Genomic DNA, 19176 nt, shown 5'->3' on the forward strand with positions numbered 1-19176 from the left:
CAACGCAGCCGCCACCAATCACCGACTCTGCATCCTACCCTCCACCGCAAAGAGGACCACAACAGGTCAGCGAGGCGCCGCTGGTTATCTGCGTGCCTTGCGTCGCCATCTACGCATCATGGAATTCGTCAATGCCGGTGGTGGGTGCCACAGGCGAGGCCGGGATGCTGCACCGCAATCTCCAACTACCGCCATCAGTCGCCGTCTCACGGAACGGCGTGAACCACGAGATCACGGACTCCGGCCGGCGTCCTCGAAAGCAGTGTGTGGCCGCGGAAGCCTCGACCTGCAGCCGTTTCTCCTAGCGCCCAAGGTGACGGGCTGTGATGCCGCTTTCTGTCACGGCGCACACCTGAAGAACTGGGTTATCAATGGACCGTCGCCGTCCAATGAGCAGACTCGACATGACCGAATTCATTGCAATTTGGCTGGCGGTTGTCCTCCGCATTGCACCCTTGCGAGCTCCTGACATTTGAAATGAATCATGGTAGGGCACTGTCGCGTGGCAGTCTTTGATTGCGGACACATGCAAGGAGGTGCAGAATTGTTCTGGAACGTCTCCTGAGACATTGCATTCATCTGTGCGGCATGCGTCACGTCAAGCTGGTCGATGGCCTCTGGGTGAAGAAGTTGGGATGATATGGCCGTGCTTTTGATGAGCGAGTGGTCATCTTTGCTTGGTCGTATACCGTCATTGCCCGGCAGTGCCCAGGCGCAGACTTGCCGTCTCCCAATCGTCCACGATGATGACCGTCGCCTCAGTGAGGTGAGGTGAGTCTTTCAAACTTAGTTCCATAAGGTCTAGATGGCATTGGGATCATTTGTGTTGTCTCCAATGCCCCCAAGTGGGTGGCGCAATGATTTGGCGCTCAATACCGACCTTACGGACCTACCTTCATCTTTACAGTTGCTCTTCTTTGCCTACCTTTCTACTATATGTGCATTCTCGAGAAATATTCAAGAAGCGGAAGAAAGAGCTGATAGTCATCGTAGTCGTAGAAACAGAATGAAACTTGCTACGTTACCCGTCAAGGTCAAACAAGGTATTCGTGGACGTGGATGTTTTGGTTTGACCTAGTTATATCATACCGTGATCATTGCTTGATCCCCTGCGTTGACAAGGTACCGCATGCTCGTCTTTCTTCCTCATGAGACTTTTATTGCTGAGAGACAGCCAGCGCCGCTGTCGCACCAACCTACCATTCACTATCAAGGCGCGTGGAAAAGCATGAATCTTCAAGTACAGCAATCGATGATGGACGAAACGGGCATCTATGAGTCATGTAAAGTGACGACTGGGACCGGCCGTATCCGCACTGAGGCCTTCGATTCTTGCTCACAGTCGTCAATATTCAGATATACTACTAAGTACAAACAATAAAAAAAGAGAATCATATCATGGCTTGAACATGGGAGGCTTAGAGGCTGTATATTAGTTAGCCTCTAGTGGTTAACCACTGGACCACGTTCGATGATGACAGTGAAGACAAAACAGTACTATTTACCTACGAGCCCGGCTTCTTTGAGCTACAGTAACAATACTTATCCGAGTACGACGAGACAGCATCAGCAGCAGTTCACAGCATGAAGTAGACATTCAAATGATAATGGACACAATTTCATTAATATTATTATTCCTACGTTCCTATCCTATCGACATATACCTCAAACTATTCCCTCGAGTGAGGTCGTGTGGATCACTGGATCCTGGCCTTAAATACTGTCTTGGTCGACCTCGACAGGAATTCAACCGCTCGCCCACCGGATGAGTTTTTGTGATCGCATAGACCACTGGGCCCCGGTCTCAAGACACCGTCTCAGTTGACCTTAGCGGGGGATGAACCGCTCGTCCTTCAGACGATCGTTTGAAAACACGACGGAGTGGTTCATCGTTTCCGGGTCACGCTTCAACTCGCACTGAGCGGCGCTGTCGTTTTTGTAGTTATAACGGAGCCAGGGGCCACGCGACAAGTTGCTAGACTTGACCAGATTCTGGCTAAAGGATCTGGTCCATGTGAATCCCTTGGACAGTAGATAGTTCCATTCATGCGCATCCATTGTACCATGAACAGCAGCACCTGTGGCGTAGCGGTTGGCAAGTTCGGCATAATGGTACCAGCTGCGCGTGGTTCTAAGCAACGGCTTGTTGGCTCGACGGAAGACGAGGATGTGAGTCCATTCAAAATCGTTGAGTGTCGGCTGCTGCGGGCAGTTGTCCATGACGTGCTCCTTGGTGTTGCAGAATGGACAGCCCACCAAATCGCCTCGAGCATCAGGCCAAACGCAATCCAGGAAATGGTGGCCTTTGCCCGAGCAACTGCCACAAACCACATCAGCGCAATCTTGATCCCTCTTCAAGAACTCAAAGTCTCTGGAGTCAAAGTCCAGATCTTTGAATTTCAGGTGAGAGTCGGGGTCTGGTGCCTTCTTGAATCCCTGGCGGCGACTGGGAGTAAAGCTGGCTTAAAGAGACAAGAGCCATTGTTTTTGAGGACTCTGGGGATAGCATATCATCTTCCTGTCCGTCAGTGGTGGGTCGCTGGGCTTGACCGTTGCTAGTGGACGGCATAGTAGCCTCTTGCTTAGCCACCTCGCGGTCATTGCGGCGACCTTCAAACAGGCCACCGGTCTGTTGGTCAGTAGTGCCGCTCGAATCAAGGCCCGTTCCATGTTTGAGTTTTATGGATAACGGGCTGCTGAAAAATCCCTCGGTAGAGTGAGAAAGAAGGGGAGGAGGAGAGCCGGACAGATCGGGGGCTACAGCTGAAGCATGACCAGTGTTCTTGTCATCCCGCGATGCTTGAGGGCCTGGCTCAAAACGGTACACGGCAGTGAAGACAGAACCATTGCTGTGCTTCATAATCTTGTCGAGCATTTCGTGGGCCTGCTCTCGTGGCCCGTGTAAGGCGAACACATCGTCCGCTATCAAGTCGACGACTGCCTGGCCAGGGCGATGGCTGGTGACTTGGCTGATGCCATCGGTATCAGCGGTAACTTGGAGTCGGCCAAACACGGGTTTGGCCGGAGTCGATGATTGCCGGGCTCGCTTGGTGTCGCGAGGACTGTTTGTTCGAGAGCGATCTCGTTTGTTTGCGCGCCGAGGCGCGTCTTTAGGCTCCATGATTGACTAGTAAGACGATGAGAATTAGTACTCAATACTGAATGAATCGTATGAGTTGTACTTACCTTCACTTGACAAAACAAAGCTGGTGTTTTGTGTCAATTGGAGAGTGTGGATCGTGGATGAAGGAATTTGGGATGGGGAAAGGTGGGATTTGTGGAAGGTGAAAGAGGAGAAGGTAGGTAGCGAGTAGGAGAAAAATCGAAATGAGACGGTGGGAAGAGGAAGGTGGAAAGGTAGAAGGAGAGGTCTGAATGTGGCGGTCTTTCCTCACGCTAAGTACGTATTCGCCAAGTGGACCTTTTTCGAAAGAATATACATACATACCTGCCTCCTAAAATTGCAAAATTACATCTTTCATAACATTACTTTTTCTTTCGTCGCCGTGGAAACCATATTATTCAGTCAGATATTCAATTTCAGTACCACCCTAGGTTCACCTGTGAGCTGGATGAACGGCAAGCGACTGAGAGGTCCACTAGTAGACGGGTCACCGCCTGGGCACGTGGTGGAGGTGAGGCAGGAAGGAGGCACCACGCACCTTCCAACTTGGTTCCCCGGGTCACGCAGCCTCGTCTGATGCCTCAAGGTTCGTAGACGCCACAGGTGAAGCCTCTATAGGTCAGGTCAATTCCATTCCTGTCACCAGCACAGCAGGCGCCCTCTAGGCCGGGGGTCAGGTCAAACTGTGGCGTGGTGGTGGAATAGTTAATGGTCAACAATCAATTTATGCCAACCAGCCTACTCGACGACAGGCTTAGCGAGAGTACCCTACCCGAGTTCGAGTCCCAGCAAGTGCACCAGAGATGTAGCCCCCAGTTCAGCACCGGGGGGGTGAACTCTTTTGCTGTGCCGTTGTATGGATGGAATTGAATTTTTCTTTGCGTCAAATTGAATAAGTTGTTTCTTTTTGGTTAAATATCTGTAGAGTGAAGAAACATGAGTACGGTCGGGGAAAATGGGCCACTAAGGATATAAAGAGGAGGTGAACAGGCGCCAGTCAAGCGGATGGGAGGGAGGGAGGTGAAGGACAGGAATTTCGAAGGTGGACACGAGAATGTTGTGATAAACTGAAATCTACTACTTTAGATACTGAGGTATCACACTTTAGGTTCCAGGTCATTCACAGGCTTATCACAGAGGTAGGTGTAGCTACCTTGCGAAACACCTGAGTGAATTGAAGGCTGGTTCCTGCCGGCGGTATCGGTCGTGACCTGAACTACGAGGAGGGCGCGAAAAGAAGGCATTTATTACGCACACAAGAAATCTAGAGCAGTCTTACGAGGTACGCATGACCTGAATTTAATGCAGGATATGATGGCACGATTGACGCAATGTGACGCCTACACAATGATCATTTAATGCTTGCGTCCAACCTACAGATGAGCGAGTTACGAATACATCACTTTCACAACTAGGCCTTCGCGCCAATGTAAGTTACCTTATTTGCGCAACGAATTCGTTCGTCACAGCCATCACCCGGGGAAGCAGGTAGTCAAGAAGTCAGGCCTGGGGCCGGCTTGGCACGGGAAAATGGGGCCGACAATGACGGTGGGTGTACGGAGTATTCCAAGTCCTCAGCATCGACACGCGGTGGTCTCTGCATTTGGACCTTACACTCTGGGCGCACCAGTTTTGGTGAGCCTGCAAAGTAAGGCAATGTTGTTGTGTCGGTAGGAACCCAAGAATGGTGCATTGCAAGAGTGATGGCTTGTTTCTCGCTTGAAGTAGTACCTGCTGCTGCCTGCTTTAGCGCATCTTGTTTGAGTAAGGTAGGTCGGCGGATCGCACATCCGACCTCACCTCTTATTTCCGAGGTTTGTCAGCCAGAAACCGAGCAACACTGTCATATAGAAAAGACGGATGACTCCTTCTGGTTGTTCACTTCTCCTGCTTCGAATAGCCTCGTTTGCGCATTGCTTGATCGTATCCCCTCAGGCTGCAGAAACAGGCCATCAGACGACTGTCGTTTGATTTCCAGTGTGTCATTATCATTGAACCAGAACTCACTCAACACTTTCCCCAGACACACATTACCTGCCATGGCGAACTCATCTCAGCACGGCTGTGGTGTAGTCTCGGTGGCATCGACGTCAGCCGACTTGGAGTTGGCTCCCATTCCGGACCCCGCACCGGTCGCGACTGCCCCCGCTCCGACAGGCCCCACCTCGTCAAAAGACGCGGACCCTTTCCTGGTTACCTTTGCACAGCCGCATGACGCCGAGAATCCTCTCGACTGGCCCGCGGGTCGAAAGTGGATGGTCACCGACGTGCTCTCGGCCACGGGGTTCAATCGCATCATGGTTTCAACAATCATGGCGCCCGCCCTGACAAACATCGCGGCGGAGCTCGACATGACCTCCACCGAGTCCGCCATGGCGTTGTCCATCTACCTCCTCGCCACCGCCTTTGGGCCCCTCGTAATGGGACCAATGTCCGAGATCTACGGTCGGCAGGTCGTCCTCCATACCTCGAGCGTGTGGTTTCTAATCTGGAACGTGCTCTGTGGGTTCGCAAACACCAAGGGAACGCTCATTGCTGCTCGCTTTCTGGCTGGCTTCGGCGCCAGTTCTATCTATGCCCTCGGAGGTGGAGTGCTTGGCGACATCTGGCGCCCTGAGCAGAGAGGCCAGTCTCTTGGGTTCTATCTTCTCATACCTCTGCTGGGCGCAGCCGTTGGTGAGGTGGCCGAGCTTTGCACCCAACCATGCTAACCCCTTCCAGGCCCAATCATTGGCGGCTTCATCGCGGCGCGTACGACATGGCGATGGATGTTCTGGTCCACTTCCATGTTCCAAGCCGTCATGATAGTCGTCTCCTTCTTCAGCTTCCCAGAGTGCTACGCTCCGCTCATCCTACGCCGGCGGGCTGCTTGTCTCCGCAAGGAAACCGGCGATACGAGATACTACACGTTCAGCGAGAGAATAGACGCTGGCAAGTCCACTTTGGCGGTCATCAGAAACTCCCTCACACGACCGCTTCGACTGCTGCTCTTCCATCCCATCATTCAGGTGTCGGCCTTCCTGTCAGGGTTCAACTACGGTATCTTATATGTCACACTGTCGACCTTTGCAGACATCTGGAAACAACAATACGGCCAGTCTGTGGAGATTAGCGGACTGCACTACATAGCCTGCTCATTTGGCGAGCTTGTTGGATCCCAATTTGGTGGGCTGATGATGGACCGCTTGTACAAGCGTCGAGACCAACCTACACCAGAGTCTCGAGTCATGCTCGCATTCTTTGGTATTGTTCCGGCCTGGCTGGGTACTCTGTTCTACGGCTGGACAGCACAGTATCGCCTCTACTGGCTGATCGTCGATGTCGGAGTTGTCGTCATGATGTTTGGCATGCAGCTAAGTGGAATGCCTAGTAAGTCTGATTTGATCGATTGGTGACATGGCTGACGAGTTACTAGTGACGGCCTATGTGATCGACGCATACGCAGAGCATACTAGCAGTGCCATGGCAGCGATTCAGTTTGCCAAGAGCTTGACTGCTTTCTTGTTCCCGCTGTTTGCCCCGAGCATGTATCACGCACTCGGATACGGCTGGGCCAATAGTTTGATGGCCCTGGTGGGCGCAATGCTTGCCGTTCCCCTTCCCATTCTTGTCTGGAAGAAGGGAGCCCGGCTGAGAGCTAGGGCGATTTCGACGTATTGAGTGGTATTCCTATACCGTAGACTTCGAGCCACCTATGTAGGCACTCAGTAATAGCAGCAGTCATAGTAGGAGTAATAGCAGGAATAGGAACAAGTGAAAGAAAGCCAAGGTAGGTATTAAGCGGTCAATTATTGCGCTACCTAAGGTACTTGGTAAGACGGGATGGCTTAAGAAGCACAACCTTACCTTGAAGATGCCTTGCGAACGTACCTGCCTCATGTACCTTCCTCACCTGACCATGCCTTCCTTTTCCTATCCACATACCTACCTTACACCAACGCATCTGATTTCTTCCTCTTCAACCTCCCTGAAAATATTCCAACAACATCAACGAACGGAAAAAAAGCACATCCAGCTAGACTACCCAAGTAAGTGCGACGAATGGCAAACTCCTTCAGTGATTGACCCGCGTCACAGCATGGCATCCAACAGTCGCAGCGGCATCGAGGCCAATACCAAGAACGACCAGGAGAGATTCGATGGCACTCTTGCTCCTCGCCGCAAGAACAGAAAGCTTCTCATGGTCAAGGGTTTACCTTTTGCAGAGACCAGGAACCAAGTCGAGGCCTTCCTCAAGTCGAAGCTCAACAAGCCGGACTCTGCCAACTTCCACTGGCCGCCCTCGAAGGATCCCCGACAGAGTCTCCCGTCGAGTCATCATGGATAAGTGTTCATTTCGTTCGCGGAGCGGATCGACTGCCACGGAGCTGGACGAAACCTCAAAGGAGTCATTTACCCAGCACGAGGAGGCCCATGCGAGCTGAGTGTCAAGGTAGACAGAGGCAGGAACCTGGTAGGTCAACTTCCCCTCGATATGAAATGCTTTCCTAATAGCAATTCAGGCTTTACAGGCTGCTGTCGGACGCAACACTGTCAATACCAATGCGTTCGCCGGCGCCGTGGCAACATCTCGACCACAACTCAACCTTCCTGTTCCATCGCCGTCCACCACAACCGCTACTACAGCAGCACCAGTGCCTCCCGTCCTGCCAGCATCGGCCACAGCCTCTGCTGAGCAATTCCGCTTCGGCACGATGGAAAGACTCTTGGCTTTTCTCCAGGACGAGATGAAGGCTACAACTGATGGCGATCGCATGTGCATGTCGGAAGATTCTTCCTCAATGAGATCCGCATCAGATGGGAGAGATATGGAAACGCCGGTGCTGTCGCTTCTGATGCTGCTGCTAGACAACGTTGGTGAGGAAACTCTCGCCGCTCCTTCACCATCTCGACGCCAGTCCGGAGGCGCCGACTTTGCTGCCAACCAGTCGAGTACTCGACCGAGGCCTATTCTCTCCAGCATGATTCATTCCCAGGCAAAAGCCTTTTTTCTCTGTTCTGCTAGGCGGAAGTCTGAAGTTAATCTTCTTGCTAGGCGAAAGCCTAAGGGTTGAAAATCCTTGGACCGCAGTCCTAAAGTCATCCTGGCGGCCCTAGAGCAATCTACGGGTAGGGTTCGATTCCCTAGCGATTCATTCCTGTACCCTCGTGGACGGAAACTGCACATGGTTCTCTGATTTAAGCGATGAGGAGCGGATGGTGGCTGGGATATGTAAAGAGCGCCTCCATGTGGTCAGTGGTCATGTCGGGATCACTGCTACAGGACGTGTGGACTGTCCACACAACAAGATGGAGGACACATGGCCGACGTGGTTTCAATTTGCACAGACGTTCATCATCTGTTCAGAGTCCCATGTGTCAGATTTGAAGAGTTTTGTACTGATATATTTAGCTGTAGCGACACTACTTTGATTAGTGTCGCCTTCGTCAGCATAACTGAAGTCATCGTCGCTGGCATTATCACCATCGTTGCCCTAGGTCAAACGCTCGTGGATCAGGTGTTTGAGCTCGCGAAGCTCGATCCTCTGCCTCGCCGTACGAGATCTTAATCTCGCCGGGCCAGTGTCTCCGTCAGATTTGGTCTCGCTTATTGCTCTCTTCGTTTCCGCTTCTGCGTTCGTTAGGAGAGAGTTTCTTTGGGGGGGGGGGGGGGCATATTTCTTCACTCTTTTGTTTACCAAGGTAGATTCAAAGAGTACAAAAGCATCACCACCTTGAGCAAGCTCTTAGATAGTCAGGTCAGTGCGATTTAAGAGACGGGGTCCAGGCCCTTATTGAACAAGCCGAGATGGATGTCGTTCACTGCTTTAGTCAAGTCTCGGAGTAGGGAGAGTGCCAAATACCTACGACTCTTAGGGGTAAGAGACGCAGATGTCCTCGACACAGCGAACCTGGAAAGCGATGCTTCCCGGTCAAGTGCTTCGAGAAGGATGGCGAGCGCAAGTTTTTATACGGACATAAGGTCAAAGGCAGAGGCGGCAATCAGCAATAGGCATGAACTTTGCTCCACAGGCGTTGCCTCAAGGAGCGTTGCTATTTGCAGTCAGATCTTTCTTTATCTGCTCATGCCCAGTTTGGGCTTCTTATGCCACTTCTCCCTCAATGACTTCCCCCTCAGTCACTTCCAGCCAGCCCACCATCATCCACTAATCCCATGCCGCGTCGCTGCCGTCCACTTCGATGATGATGTTGTCTTTATCCAACCCCGTTGGGGCCATGAGGCCCACAAAGGAACAGTCTATTTCCTTCTGGCCGTTGGCCTCCACGAACCAGAACCGTTTCGACCCACAAAGCCAGACAATTGCCTTTTCCCATGCACTGGCCTTGATCACATCGACGTTGTCAAGGCGAAGGACCAATTGCATGATAGCTAGTCCACCATTGGACTGATGCATCATCGGCATTGAGAAGTGGTGCCACCTCTGTCACATTTCGCCACGGTTTGGGGGCATCATCTGAGCAGTGAGCCTTCATCTCGGCAAGTATGCTGTCGGGTGCCGGAGCGAGGTCCTGCAGGCTCGGCCATCGCATGGCGAGCACGTCGGCTACCGCAGAAAGCTGTGTCACCAGTATCTGCTGCCGATCCCCCTTAGGAATCGTCTCAGTGATGCGTTCAGTACATCTTTCGACCAGCAACCTCATCACCTGGGGGTAGACGTCGCTGACCTCACCCAGACACTCCGTGAGTCGTCTCATCAAGGCGCCGACGTAGCGGTCGTCCCACTCTGGTTTGTCAAATACCGAAAAGACGGCAGCAATGAGGCTGACCGTGCTTTGAGTTGAGAGGTCCGGCTCCTCGGCGTTGCCGTTCCAGTTCTGACAGATCAGCAACGGCTCGTACTCCACCGTCGCGCTTTCCAATCCGCCCGCGACGATTGCACTAGAGAAACCAGGACCTGCCTCGCTGAGAAATTCGGATAGTCGCGTCTTCGTAGTAGTGTGAGAATCCTCCAGGGCATTGAACCGTCCCTCTAGATTGTGGATCGTCTGCTTGTCCTCGGTCTTTGTGGCCTGCAAGTCATTGACCTGTGCCTCGAGAGTGTGGATCTTCTGCTTGTCCACAGTCTCTATGACCTTCAGGTTGCTGACGTCTGTCTCGAGAGTGCTGATCTTGTGTTGTTCGTTTCTGCGGTCTGTAGGTCGTTGACCTGTGCCTCAAGCGTGTGAATCTTCTGCTTGTCCTCAGTTCCTGTAGCCTTCAGCTTGCTGGCATCTGTTTCAAGGATGCTGATCTTGTGCTTTTCGTTCGCTTCTGTGGTCCGCAGGGCGTTGGCCTTTACTTCGAGTACGCGGATCTTCTCTTGATGCCTCGTCTCTGTCGCTTGTGAGGCCTTTTTTGCTGCTTCCACTTCATTCTCTCGTAGCAGGATTGTCTCATTGGACTGTCTACGAATGTCGCCAAGCTGATTCGTAAGCATCGAGGTCAACTCTTCGCTTGATGCCAACTTTTCTTTGTACTCTCTTAAGCTCCACTCCAGGTTATTACGCGAGGTCCGGACCTCGTTCAAACTCGACGTCAGTTCGCCGACTTTGATGGTCTGCGCGTCGAGGTCGGCTTTCAAAGCCTCAGTCTTCTTTGACGCCTCAAGCTTGTCGTCCGTGAGAGACTTGGTCGTTGACTCTAGTGTCGACTTTGACTGTTGTAGCTCCTGTATATCCTGCTTGGCCTTCTCTGCTTCTGCTCCAGCTGAGACCAACTGATTCTGCAAGACGACTGCTCCTTGCTTCTGCTTCTCCAACTCGTCCTTCACCCCCTGTAGCACTCCGATGAGGTGCTGCGTCTGGCCGTTGGCCGTTTCGAGCTTGTTCTTGATCGTAGCCATGTCCCGCTCCCCCTTTTCCACATAGTGATTGAAGTTGACGATATCGTTGAATAATTTCCTCTCTAGTATCCCAACTTTGCAGTGTGCTTCACACGATTCCTTCTTTTTATCATCCAACGCTGCGTTGAGCCTTTTCATTTCAATACTGTGGTTTTCAATCATTGTATTCTTGAATGCCTCTGCCGCGGTCTCGCGCTGCTCTGCAAGCTCTCGTAGGCGCTTCTCCGTTTCCAACTTCGTCTCGGTATTTGTCAATGATTCTTCCAACTGTTGGATCTTACGGCGGAAATTTTGCATTGTATCAGCGTTCGATGCCAGCTCGGTCTCCGCATCGTCAAGTCGTTTCTGATAGGTCGCGTCCATTGTTGCTTCTTCATCCCCCGTTTTGTCAAGCATCGGCTGATTGTTCTCCATGGGCACTGGTAGGTTGCGTGGAAAGAGGACTCCAACACCAACATGTATCAGGTGTGTTAAGAGGCCAGGGAAAGGGGTGGATAGGAAAGTGCTCTCAGCGCAAGGGCAGTCGCCCTCCTTCCTTCCAAATTCCTAAGGGTGCCTGCCTTTAAAGAGGCAACTTACATTGGATGGTTATTGATGTGCGCCTTCCTAGTTTACCAAGTGGGCCTCTTCCCTGACAAACTGAATTGGGACGTACCTTCCCTCCTCAAGAACCGGCCTGAGCTCAAGTCAGCCACTTTGATACATCGAGCAGAAAAAGAAACAAAACATGACGGGCTTGCACACGATCAATATTGTCGAGAACCTTGACAAAGCCTCACTAGCGCCAGGGCAGCCGTATGGTAATTGACAAATCCAATCATCTCCTTAGTCGCCCTCCTTGGCCTTATCACAGCCTTCCTGATCTTGGCTCGGTCTCTCTGCCTGCCATCTGATTTCTGATATCTATCTTTTCACGACTTCGGTTGTCTTTCTTCAAAGTAATACTGATGGAAGGACGGAATAGAGAGCCTGAACGACGCATAATCACGACATGTAGGTCCTTCATCGCCATGATCTAAAATCTAGTGTTTATTCAGATCCAAGGCTTTATTGCGGCATGTTCCGCCGTCGTCTCCCAAACAGGCCATGACCACCAACGTCAGCCATCCGACCACCTAGAGATCGGACGACATCCGCCGCCTCAACCAACACATGCCCCCGTGATAGCAATGCTGACTGCCGACGCATGATCAGCCGCAGTCGAATTGACTTTGATCAATATCACAGAGCCCTCCCTAAGCCACCCCCAGCAGATTCGACTGGGTATGACCACTTACTCACCGAAAGAACTCAGCTGAGCCACTCGAACCAGTCCTTTGTGTTGATCTTGTTTGCTGGCCAAGGCCGACATCATTGCCCCTCCCAATGAGCTCGAGCCACCACCTCCTCGCTCTCGCCGAAGACGTTTCTATCAAACGACTCTCACGAGGCTCGACAGCCAGATAAACCCCGAAACAGAAGACTGGGCCCACGAGCTGAATGCACATTCAAAGTTTCAACAAGCCCAATAAGGCTCGCGTCGGCAGTCAGGACTCCTATGCCCTGTGGAAAGGCGAAGACGTGAGGGGGCAGCCTCATCCCGCATAGGCCACGCGCCGTCCCGCTAGGGAAACCCGGCCAAGCTCGAGACTCAATCGCCCAAAAGCAGCCTCGGCTCTGACGCCATTCACCTCACTGCCTGCAAGCTGAGTCGGGGGAAACACCACCAAGGCCATCTCGTTTGCGCCGGGCGTCTCATCCGAGCCTGAGGGGCCTGGATGTTCCCGGCACGACACCACCAAACTGACTCTCCACAAGGAGCTACGTTTGAGGGGAAAGGCTAAATAAACGGTGGCGATGGGGGAAAATATGTATCAGAGTCGGGGACGAAAAAAAATAATCCTCTTCACACTTGACCACCGACAATGGACCAACCACTCAGCAAGCACATGGCGATCGACAAGACGACACAGGAAAAGTTCTTCGAGGTGCGCTCGCCCGCGAGCTTCGCGGCGCGGATGTGGTCGCGCAACTACAGCGGCGTGCCCGTCGTGCCGGACGGCGATGTGATCCTCGTCGTGGGGATCGGCGAGGAGACGACAGAGCTGCGCGTAGACTCACTCATACTGAAGCGGGCGTCGAGGGTATTTGGCGCGATGCTGGGGCCGCGCTTCTCCGAGGGACAGAAGCTGCTGGACCGGGGATCGGAGCCCGTCAAGATCAGCCTCCCGGACGAGGACCCCGAGATCATGGAGCTGATCCTCAACATCCTGCACCACCAGAACTCACGCGTGTGCCAGATCGCGGCAGCGGACTCGATCCTCGAGGTGGCGGTCGTCGCCGACAAGTACGACCTGATTGACGCGCTCAAGTATGCGTCGCAAACCATGCTGCACTACCACGAGCCGTCGATTGACCACTTGACCGTCGGCGACCTGTGGAGGCTGGGCCTGGCGGCGGGCCTGCTCAACGAGGCCAAATCGTTTGAGAAGATTACCCGCATGCTAGTCTGGAACCACACGGTTCCGTACATACAATTGGTGGACGCGGAGGACGTGGTAGATATCGAGTTTGCGCTGCGGATGTGCTGTAAGTCGAGTGCTTCATTGTGGGTGTTCTGACTGACGAATGACAGATCTCCTCGAAAAGGAGAGACAGGACCTGAAGACGTCGTTGCTGATGCACCTCTTGCCCATCATTTCGACGGGTAACCAACTCCGGCTCGTCGAGATCAAGGTCGATTCGGTTGAGCACTTTGACGCGTGGCCGGAGCTGATGAAGTTGTTCGGGGCCAGTCTCAAGGAGACGACAAAATTCGCCGAAGGGTTGGTCTTGGTGGACCGGAGCCGTCGCGCTGCCGGGCCCAGTTCGGACTTTATGAGGCACTTCAAGGCTCGCGGGGGCATACGGCTTGCGGATGCACGGCGAGGACGAGACTGAGGTGGACGTGAGCAGCACGGACGCCGTTCTAGATTCTTTTCATTGTTCCTTTCATCGATCGTCGTTTAGCCTCAGCGGGACTAATTGCATGGGTTAGGCAGGGTGACATTCAAATTCGAGTTTATTTTCGACACCGCGGGCCATACAAGTGACAGCCGAGGCTCGCGTTCGGTGATTTGCCAGCCGCTCGGTCAAAGGCCGTGGCTGCATCCGCCGTAAAAACAAAGACTGAAAAAGTGCGCCTCTGCTAAGTCTCGAGTTCCGAGGTCGTGTTGATAAGCAGAGGTGGATCTGTGACGGCACGATCGAATGGGACTCTCGCATGGCCTTTTGAGACCCAGATTTGATGGGCTGACCAGTCCGGAAGAGGGATGCGGCGGTCCAGACAATCAAGCAATTTTACAGATTTTCGCAAGAGCCGACGGCTCGGGAGCCAAGCAGGCCAGACATGCAGGGGCCCTCCCGGACGCCACAACTGCGTGTAGATTCGGTCCCGATGGGTAGTGGGCCGGCTCCGAATAATATGAGTAAGTTAGACTCAGAGCCTCGATCAAAAGAACAGCCCTACTCCGTACTCGAATAAAAGATGTGATATTCGTATTGTTGTTGATCGTCGCTCGGCCGATGCACGTCTGACACTGCTCGAATCGACTCGCACCCTCTTATCACCGGATGTCCAGATCTGGGAGGTCCGTAGAGCGTAGCGCCAACAGACGATAAGCCCCTGGTTATTAGTTCATCCGTCATGTAGTTTGCTTGCACAGCTGCACCTGCATCGTATGTTGGTGGGATGCCGTTCGGACGGTGTTGGTAGCCAACGATGGTGAACCCCATGCCATGATTCAGTCAAACATATTAAAAAGAGTCGGTATCCTCGCAGTAATCCGACTGCGAGTGCGTGCGCGTTCGTTCAAGGGGGGGTGAGACGAAGTTAAGCAAAGTCCGAAAGGTCCTGTCTCACGGCTTTGTAATGAGAAAATAGGGGGGGAATAGTCAAGGACTCAAGCCAGTGGTGTCGAAATCCGTTGGAGTTGGAAGGGGTTGCACCTCGGCACGGTGGCCAGGTCCGCCGACATCCCGGCCGGTGGGTCCCCGTTAGCGAGCCGCCAGCCCATGAAATATCGTCTCTGGCACGTTGCCTCGGCGTACTAGGCCCGGTGTGGCCGTCCCTTGGTTTCGCTAAACCACGTCATTCCGCCGTGCATGCGGCGCAAGCGGGTACGTGCCTGGGAAAAAACGGACGGAGGAAAGAAGAAAACCTCTGCTCCGTCGAGATCTACTTTGCAAACCTCAGCTTGCGTTCGTCCTGCGTTCGTCCATTCCCTGCATGCCATCGCATATCTGACAAAGCCAAAACCGTGCAGTTGCTGGCCCAATCCCGTCTTGTGACTCCTGTCAGATACCGCTAGGTATCAGACTGACTGCAACGCAGCATCGGGCACTAAACCGACCCGGAGATAAGTGACCCTCCGCTGGTTTGTCCCCGTCCAACGACCGATAGTCATGGAAATGTGCGTGCGGAAGACAAACCGCCCGGGTGGGCTTGCACCGGTGGATCATCACCACACCCCCTGGTCGATGGAGATGGGTGTGTGTTGATACGGGCACCGACGAAGGGGATGGAAATCACATTGGAAATCTCCACCCAAGGCCACGCCCGGCCTACGCAGTCGTGGCAGTATATAGACGATGGGCCGTCCCAAGTCTCCGGGTACCAGATCAGATCTCTCGCTCATCCGACCTAGACTTCAGCGCCGACGATCGTCATCCAAGCACAGTCCAGCAGAATAAGCTTATTAGACAACAGCCATGGCGTCAGCGCCGCACTCATCATCATCGTCCATCACGGCGACCGAGGCTGATGTCGAGGCCCAGAAGCCCGTGAACAAGGCCAACTACTTCTACCTCCTCTTCGACCAGGCCGGCGTGACAGAGGCCGTTCTCGAACGCAAATACCCCGGACAGGGCACCGACGAGGCCCCCTACGTCGTCGACTTCCTCCCCGATGATGCCCACAACCCCCAGACCTTCCCCAAGTGGAAGAAGTGGACGTACACCATCGAGCAGGCCCTCGCCACCCTGGCCGTCGCCTTTGTGAGCACGGCCTACTCTGGTGGTATCGCCGAGGTCATTCGCGACTTCAAGGTGTCGACCGAGATTGGTATCCTGGGTGTTTCTCTCTTTGTCGTTGGCTTCGCCGTCGGTCCCCTCATGTGGGCGCCCCTGTCTGAGCTGTACGGACGTCAGTACCTCTTCATCGCCACCTACATCGCCCTCACTGCCTTCAACGCCGGTGCCGCCGGGGCCCAAAACATTGAGACGCTCATCATTCTGCGCTTCTTCGCCGGCACGTTTGGTGCCTCGCCCATGACCAACGCCGGCGGTGTCATTGCCGACATGTTCAACGCTAACGAGCGCGGCCTGGCCACGGCCATCTTTGCCGCCGCCCCTTTCCTTGGGCCGTCTATCGGTATGTCCTTTTTGTCCCAGTACATACGTTCCCAGCTAACAAAGTAGGCCCCATTGTTGGTGGTTTCCTCGGCGTCGCTGAAGGCTGGCGCTGGATCGAGGGCCTCATGGCCATCTTCACCGGCATCCTCCTCATCGTCGTCGGCCTGACCGTCCCCGAGACGTACGCGCCCGTCCTCCTCCGCCGCCGCGCCGAGAAGCTCGCCAAGATCACGGGCAAGAACTACATTTCAAAGTACGAGGCCCACGCGCCCCGCAAGACCGTCGCCCAGCAGTTCAAGGTCGCCCTCTCCCGCCCCTGGATCCTCCTCTTCAAGGAGCCCATCGTTCTCCTGACCTCCATCTACATGGCCATCGTCTACGGCACCCTCTACATGCTCTTCGCCGCCTTCCCCATCGTCTTCCAGCGCGGCCGCGGCTGGTCCCCCGGCGTCGGCGGCCTGGCCTTCCTCGGTGTCGCCGTCGGCATGATCTTCGCCGTCATCTACACCGGCTTCGACAGCCGCCGCTACCTCAAGGTCTCGGCCGCTCACGGCGGCTTCGCCCCGCCCGAGGCCCGTCTCCCGCCCTCCATGGTCGGCGCCTGCCTGCTCCCCATTGGCCTCTTCTGGTTCGCCTGGACAAACGGCCCCGAGATCCACTGGATCGTCTCCATTATCGCCTCGGGCTTCTTCGCCGCGGGTCTCGTCCTCGTCTTTTTGAGTCTGCTCAACTACCTCATCGACTCGTACGTCATCTTCGCCGCCTCCGTCCTGGCCGCCAACTCGGTCATGCGCTCCCTCTTTGGTGCCGCCTTCCCCCTCTTCACCACGCAAATGTACGAGAACCTCGGCATCCACTGGGCCTCGTCCATCCCGGCCTTCCTCGCCCTCGCCTGCCTGCCCTTCCCCTTCCTCTTTTACAAGTACGGCCCCGTCATCCGCGCAAAGTGCGCCTTCGCCGCCGAGGCCGCCGCCGTGCTGGAGCGCATGCGCAAGACGCACGAGGAGGTCAACGAGGACGAGGCCATGGCCGAGGAGCAGGAGCACGAGAAGGAGCAGGAGCACGAGAAGGAGCAGGAGCGCAACAAGTCCGTCGATGGCGGTGTCTTGTCCGATGACGAGCAGACCGTCCAGGGCGAGCCCGAGACTCCAAAGGCTTAAAATCCATGCGGCGTATCTGCACGACGCATTGGACGACATTTCTTCACTACGTATCTGGAATAGATGGAAGCATGGATAGACGATGATACCCGGAGCGGCACGTGTCACGGCATGATGTTAGCATTTACAAGGAGTTTTTATTTTTATTTTTGGCATTTTAGAGCATACTAGACAGGCCACAGGAGCCTACATTAGATACCAGATAGACCCCCCTCATCTGTATAATCATAGAGTAATAGGTCAAGACACCCACAATCAATCGTGCTACAGTTCATCCCGCTCCCGCCCGCCAATCTTGATCTTCAGCCCCGGAATGTTCTTGACGTTTAGATTATGCGAGCCCACGACCTTCACGTTGCTCTTCACCGACCCAGCCTTATCCCCGACGGCCTCCTTCTGCCCGGGCGGCGTCCACGGCTTGACTCGTCCCTGCCACACGTCCAGACCCCACCCCTGCAGCTCGCGCGGCGTAAAAGCCTTGCCCTTGGGGTACGGATAGATCCTCCCGTTGGAGACTTGGTGGACCGCGCCGACGGGGTACGCGTCTTCCGCGGGGACGTCGAGGCCCAGCTTGGCGGGGAGGTCGGGGAAGCGGTTCGGGTCGACGGTGACGGGCGTCAGGGAGGCGTACTGCTTCTTTGCAAAGTCGTGGAGGTCTGCGCGGATTGTGGCGCGGGTTGTCGGGGAGGGGGAGAAGATGTAGACGATTGGCCAGGCGCGCTGTACTTCGTTAGTATCATCTAGGTGAGTGTTTTTGCTGTGGAGACCTACGTCGATGAATCGCTGGTGGTTCAAGAGCGTCAGCTCCGCGATGACGGGCCTCGAAACGTCCAGGACCCAGCCCTCGAGCCCGTCTGCCGCGGTCCGCGTGTGCGTGCTCTCGTCGTCGCGTTTGCGGCACACAACCCTGGAGGTGTCTGTGGTTGTCAGCGTATCGACGACGCCAAAGGTGAACTCGGCCCAGTGCTTCCGCGCCACGGCTTCAAAAGCCTGTCGGAGTGCCGTCTCGTCTGGGCCGAGGTGAGCTACGCAGACAAAGGCGTCGTCGTTGCCAAAGGACTCGACTTCCTCGGGTGAGACGCTGGAGACGTGAGGCCGCCGGGCGCGGTTGATGAAGCGTAGGATTCTGGTTGTAGACGTGTTAGCTTTGCTGCGAGGAGGGAGGCAGACGTACTCGTCGCTTGTAATAGGACCCAGGTAGTCTACCGGCGAGCCGTCGCGGAGGAGCTTGACGGAGGGGTAGGCGGTTGCTGGCGCGTCTGTGCAGTGAGCGTCGGCGGCGTCTTTGGTCCAGGCCATGGGGAAATCGGTTGAGGATTGCGCTGCTTCCCATTCCGCCGCTAGGTGCTTGGAGATATCTTCAGACTACCATGGACCTTTCTGTCAGCAACATGGCCATGCCCTCTCGATTTCATCCTACCTTGGCACCTAAAACTGTTAGCACAAGTCTGGTTCAATTGTCAAATGTACTCACAGGCAATCAGCCTCATCTCTGTACTGAGCGGGACTTGATCCTGCCCCGCCGCAGACACCAGCGGCACCAAGAGCATCCACAAAAACCAATGGGAAACCATTTTGTCTTTCCGTTGTGGTTTTGGGAGGATGAGAGGATGAGATTGAAGAAATGAAATAGTGGGATGTCGTCGGTTACCCCTGTCTGATGGGCGACAGGGATTGACTCCTGGACAAGGGCCAGGCT

The 19176-nt window shown here is 54.4% G+C and overlaps 8 protein-coding genes across 8 annotated transcripts; 5 read left to right on the forward strand and 3 right to left on the reverse strand.

Moving 5' to 3' along the window:
- The first annotated feature begins 555 nt into the window (after positions 1–555).
- Positions 556–1203, forward strand: BDP81DRAFT_69817 (uncharacterized protein). Its single transcript, XM_060596171.1, has 3 exons — positions 556–771; positions 994–1122; positions 1179–1203. Exons 1-2 carry the CDS (start codon positions 641–643, stop codon positions 1076–1078), a joined length of 216 nt encoding a protein of 71 aa, XP_060442295.1. The 5' UTR covers positions 556–640; the 3' UTR covers positions 1079–1122; positions 1179–1203.
- A 624-nt stretch (positions 1204–1827) lies between these two features.
- On the reverse strand, positions 1828–3463 carry BDP81DRAFT_473834 (uncharacterized protein; the record flags this gene model as incomplete). The annotated part of the gene is made up of 3 exons (XM_060594667.1): positions 3187–3463; positions 2496–3127; positions 1828–2458 (listed from the first exon to the last, which is right to left on the reverse strand). The coding sequence occupies exons 2-3, from the start codon at positions 3119–3121 to the stop codon at positions 1828–1830; spliced, it is 1257 nt and encodes a 418-aa protein (XP_060442296.1). The 5' UTR covers positions 3122–3127; positions 3187–3463.
- A 1700-nt stretch (positions 3464–5163) lies between these two features.
- Positions 5164–6784, forward strand: BDP81DRAFT_397043 (caffeine resistance protein; the record flags this gene model as incomplete). Its single annotated transcript, XM_060588267.1, has 3 exons — positions 5164–5800; positions 5846–6493; positions 6540–6784. The coding sequence occupies 3 exons, from the start codon at positions 5164–5166 to the stop codon at positions 6782–6784; spliced, it is 1530 nt and encodes a 509-aa protein (XP_060442297.1).
- Positions 6785–6881: 97 nt separating this feature from the next.
- BDP81DRAFT_69856 (uncharacterized protein) lies at positions 6882–7578 on the forward strand. The gene has a single exon (XM_060596172.1). The coding sequence runs from the start codon at positions 6978–6980 to the stop codon at positions 7449–7451; it is 474 nt and encodes a 157-aa protein (XP_060442298.1). The 5' UTR covers positions 6882–6977; the 3' UTR covers positions 7452–7578.
- Positions 7579–9466: 1888 nt separating this feature from the next.
- On the reverse strand, positions 9467–11310 carry BDP81DRAFT_397045 (uncharacterized protein; the record flags this gene model as incomplete). The annotated part of the gene is made up of 2 exons (XM_060588268.1): positions 9467–10234; positions 10273–11310. 2 exons carry the CDS (start codon positions 11308–11310, stop codon positions 9467–9469), a joined length of 1806 nt encoding a protein of 601 aa, XP_060442299.1.
- Positions 11311–12875: 1565 nt separating this feature from the next.
- BDP81DRAFT_325952 (BTB/POZ domain-containing protein) lies at positions 12876–13866 on the forward strand (the record flags this gene model as incomplete). Its single annotated transcript, XM_060585024.1, has 2 exons — positions 12876–13515; positions 13562–13866. 2 exons carry the CDS (start codon positions 12876–12878, stop codon positions 13864–13866), a joined length of 945 nt encoding a protein of 314 aa, XP_060442300.1.
- Positions 13867–15675: 1809 nt separating this feature from the next.
- On the forward strand, positions 15676–17477 carry BDP81DRAFT_397047 (major facilitator superfamily transporter; the record flags this gene model as incomplete). The annotated part of the gene is made up of 2 exons (XM_060588269.1): positions 15676–16336; positions 16384–17477. 2 exons carry the CDS (start codon positions 15676–15678, stop codon positions 17475–17477), a joined length of 1755 nt encoding a protein of 584 aa, XP_060442301.1.
- Positions 17478–17741: 264 nt separating this feature from the next.
- On the reverse strand, positions 17742–19051 carry BDP81DRAFT_452257 (uncharacterized protein; the record flags this gene model as incomplete). The annotated part of the gene is made up of 4 exons (XM_060592729.1): positions 17742–18197; positions 18249–18842; positions 18898–18905; positions 18952–19051. 4 exons carry the CDS (start codon positions 19049–19051, stop codon positions 17742–17744), a joined length of 1158 nt encoding a protein of 385 aa, XP_060442302.1.
- Positions 19052–19176: the final 125 nt, after the last annotated feature.

This window comes from Colletotrichum phormii (assembly GCF_030913505.1).
Source record: "Colletotrichum phormii strain CBS 102054 chromosome Unknown BDP81scaffold_17, whole genome shotgun sequence".
Taxonomy (NCBI): domain Eukaryota; kingdom Fungi; phylum Ascomycota; class Sordariomycetes; order Glomerellales; family Glomerellaceae; genus Colletotrichum; species Colletotrichum phormii.

Excerpts from the sequence above, each read along its gene's own strand:
- BDP81DRAFT_69856 (XM_060596172.1), top strand. The coding sequence starts at position 6,978 with ATGCCTTGCGAACGTACCTGCCTCATGTACCTTCCTCACCTGACCATG.
- BDP81DRAFT_69817 (XM_060596171.1), top strand. The coding sequence starts at position 641 with ATGGCCGTGCTTTTGATGAGCGAGTGGTCATCTTTGCTTGGTCGTATA. Across the intron at positions 772-993 it reads CGTCGCCTCAGTGAGGTGAG|TCGTAGAAACAGAATGAAAC; the intron begins GTGAGTCTTTCA and ends TAGTCATCGTAG.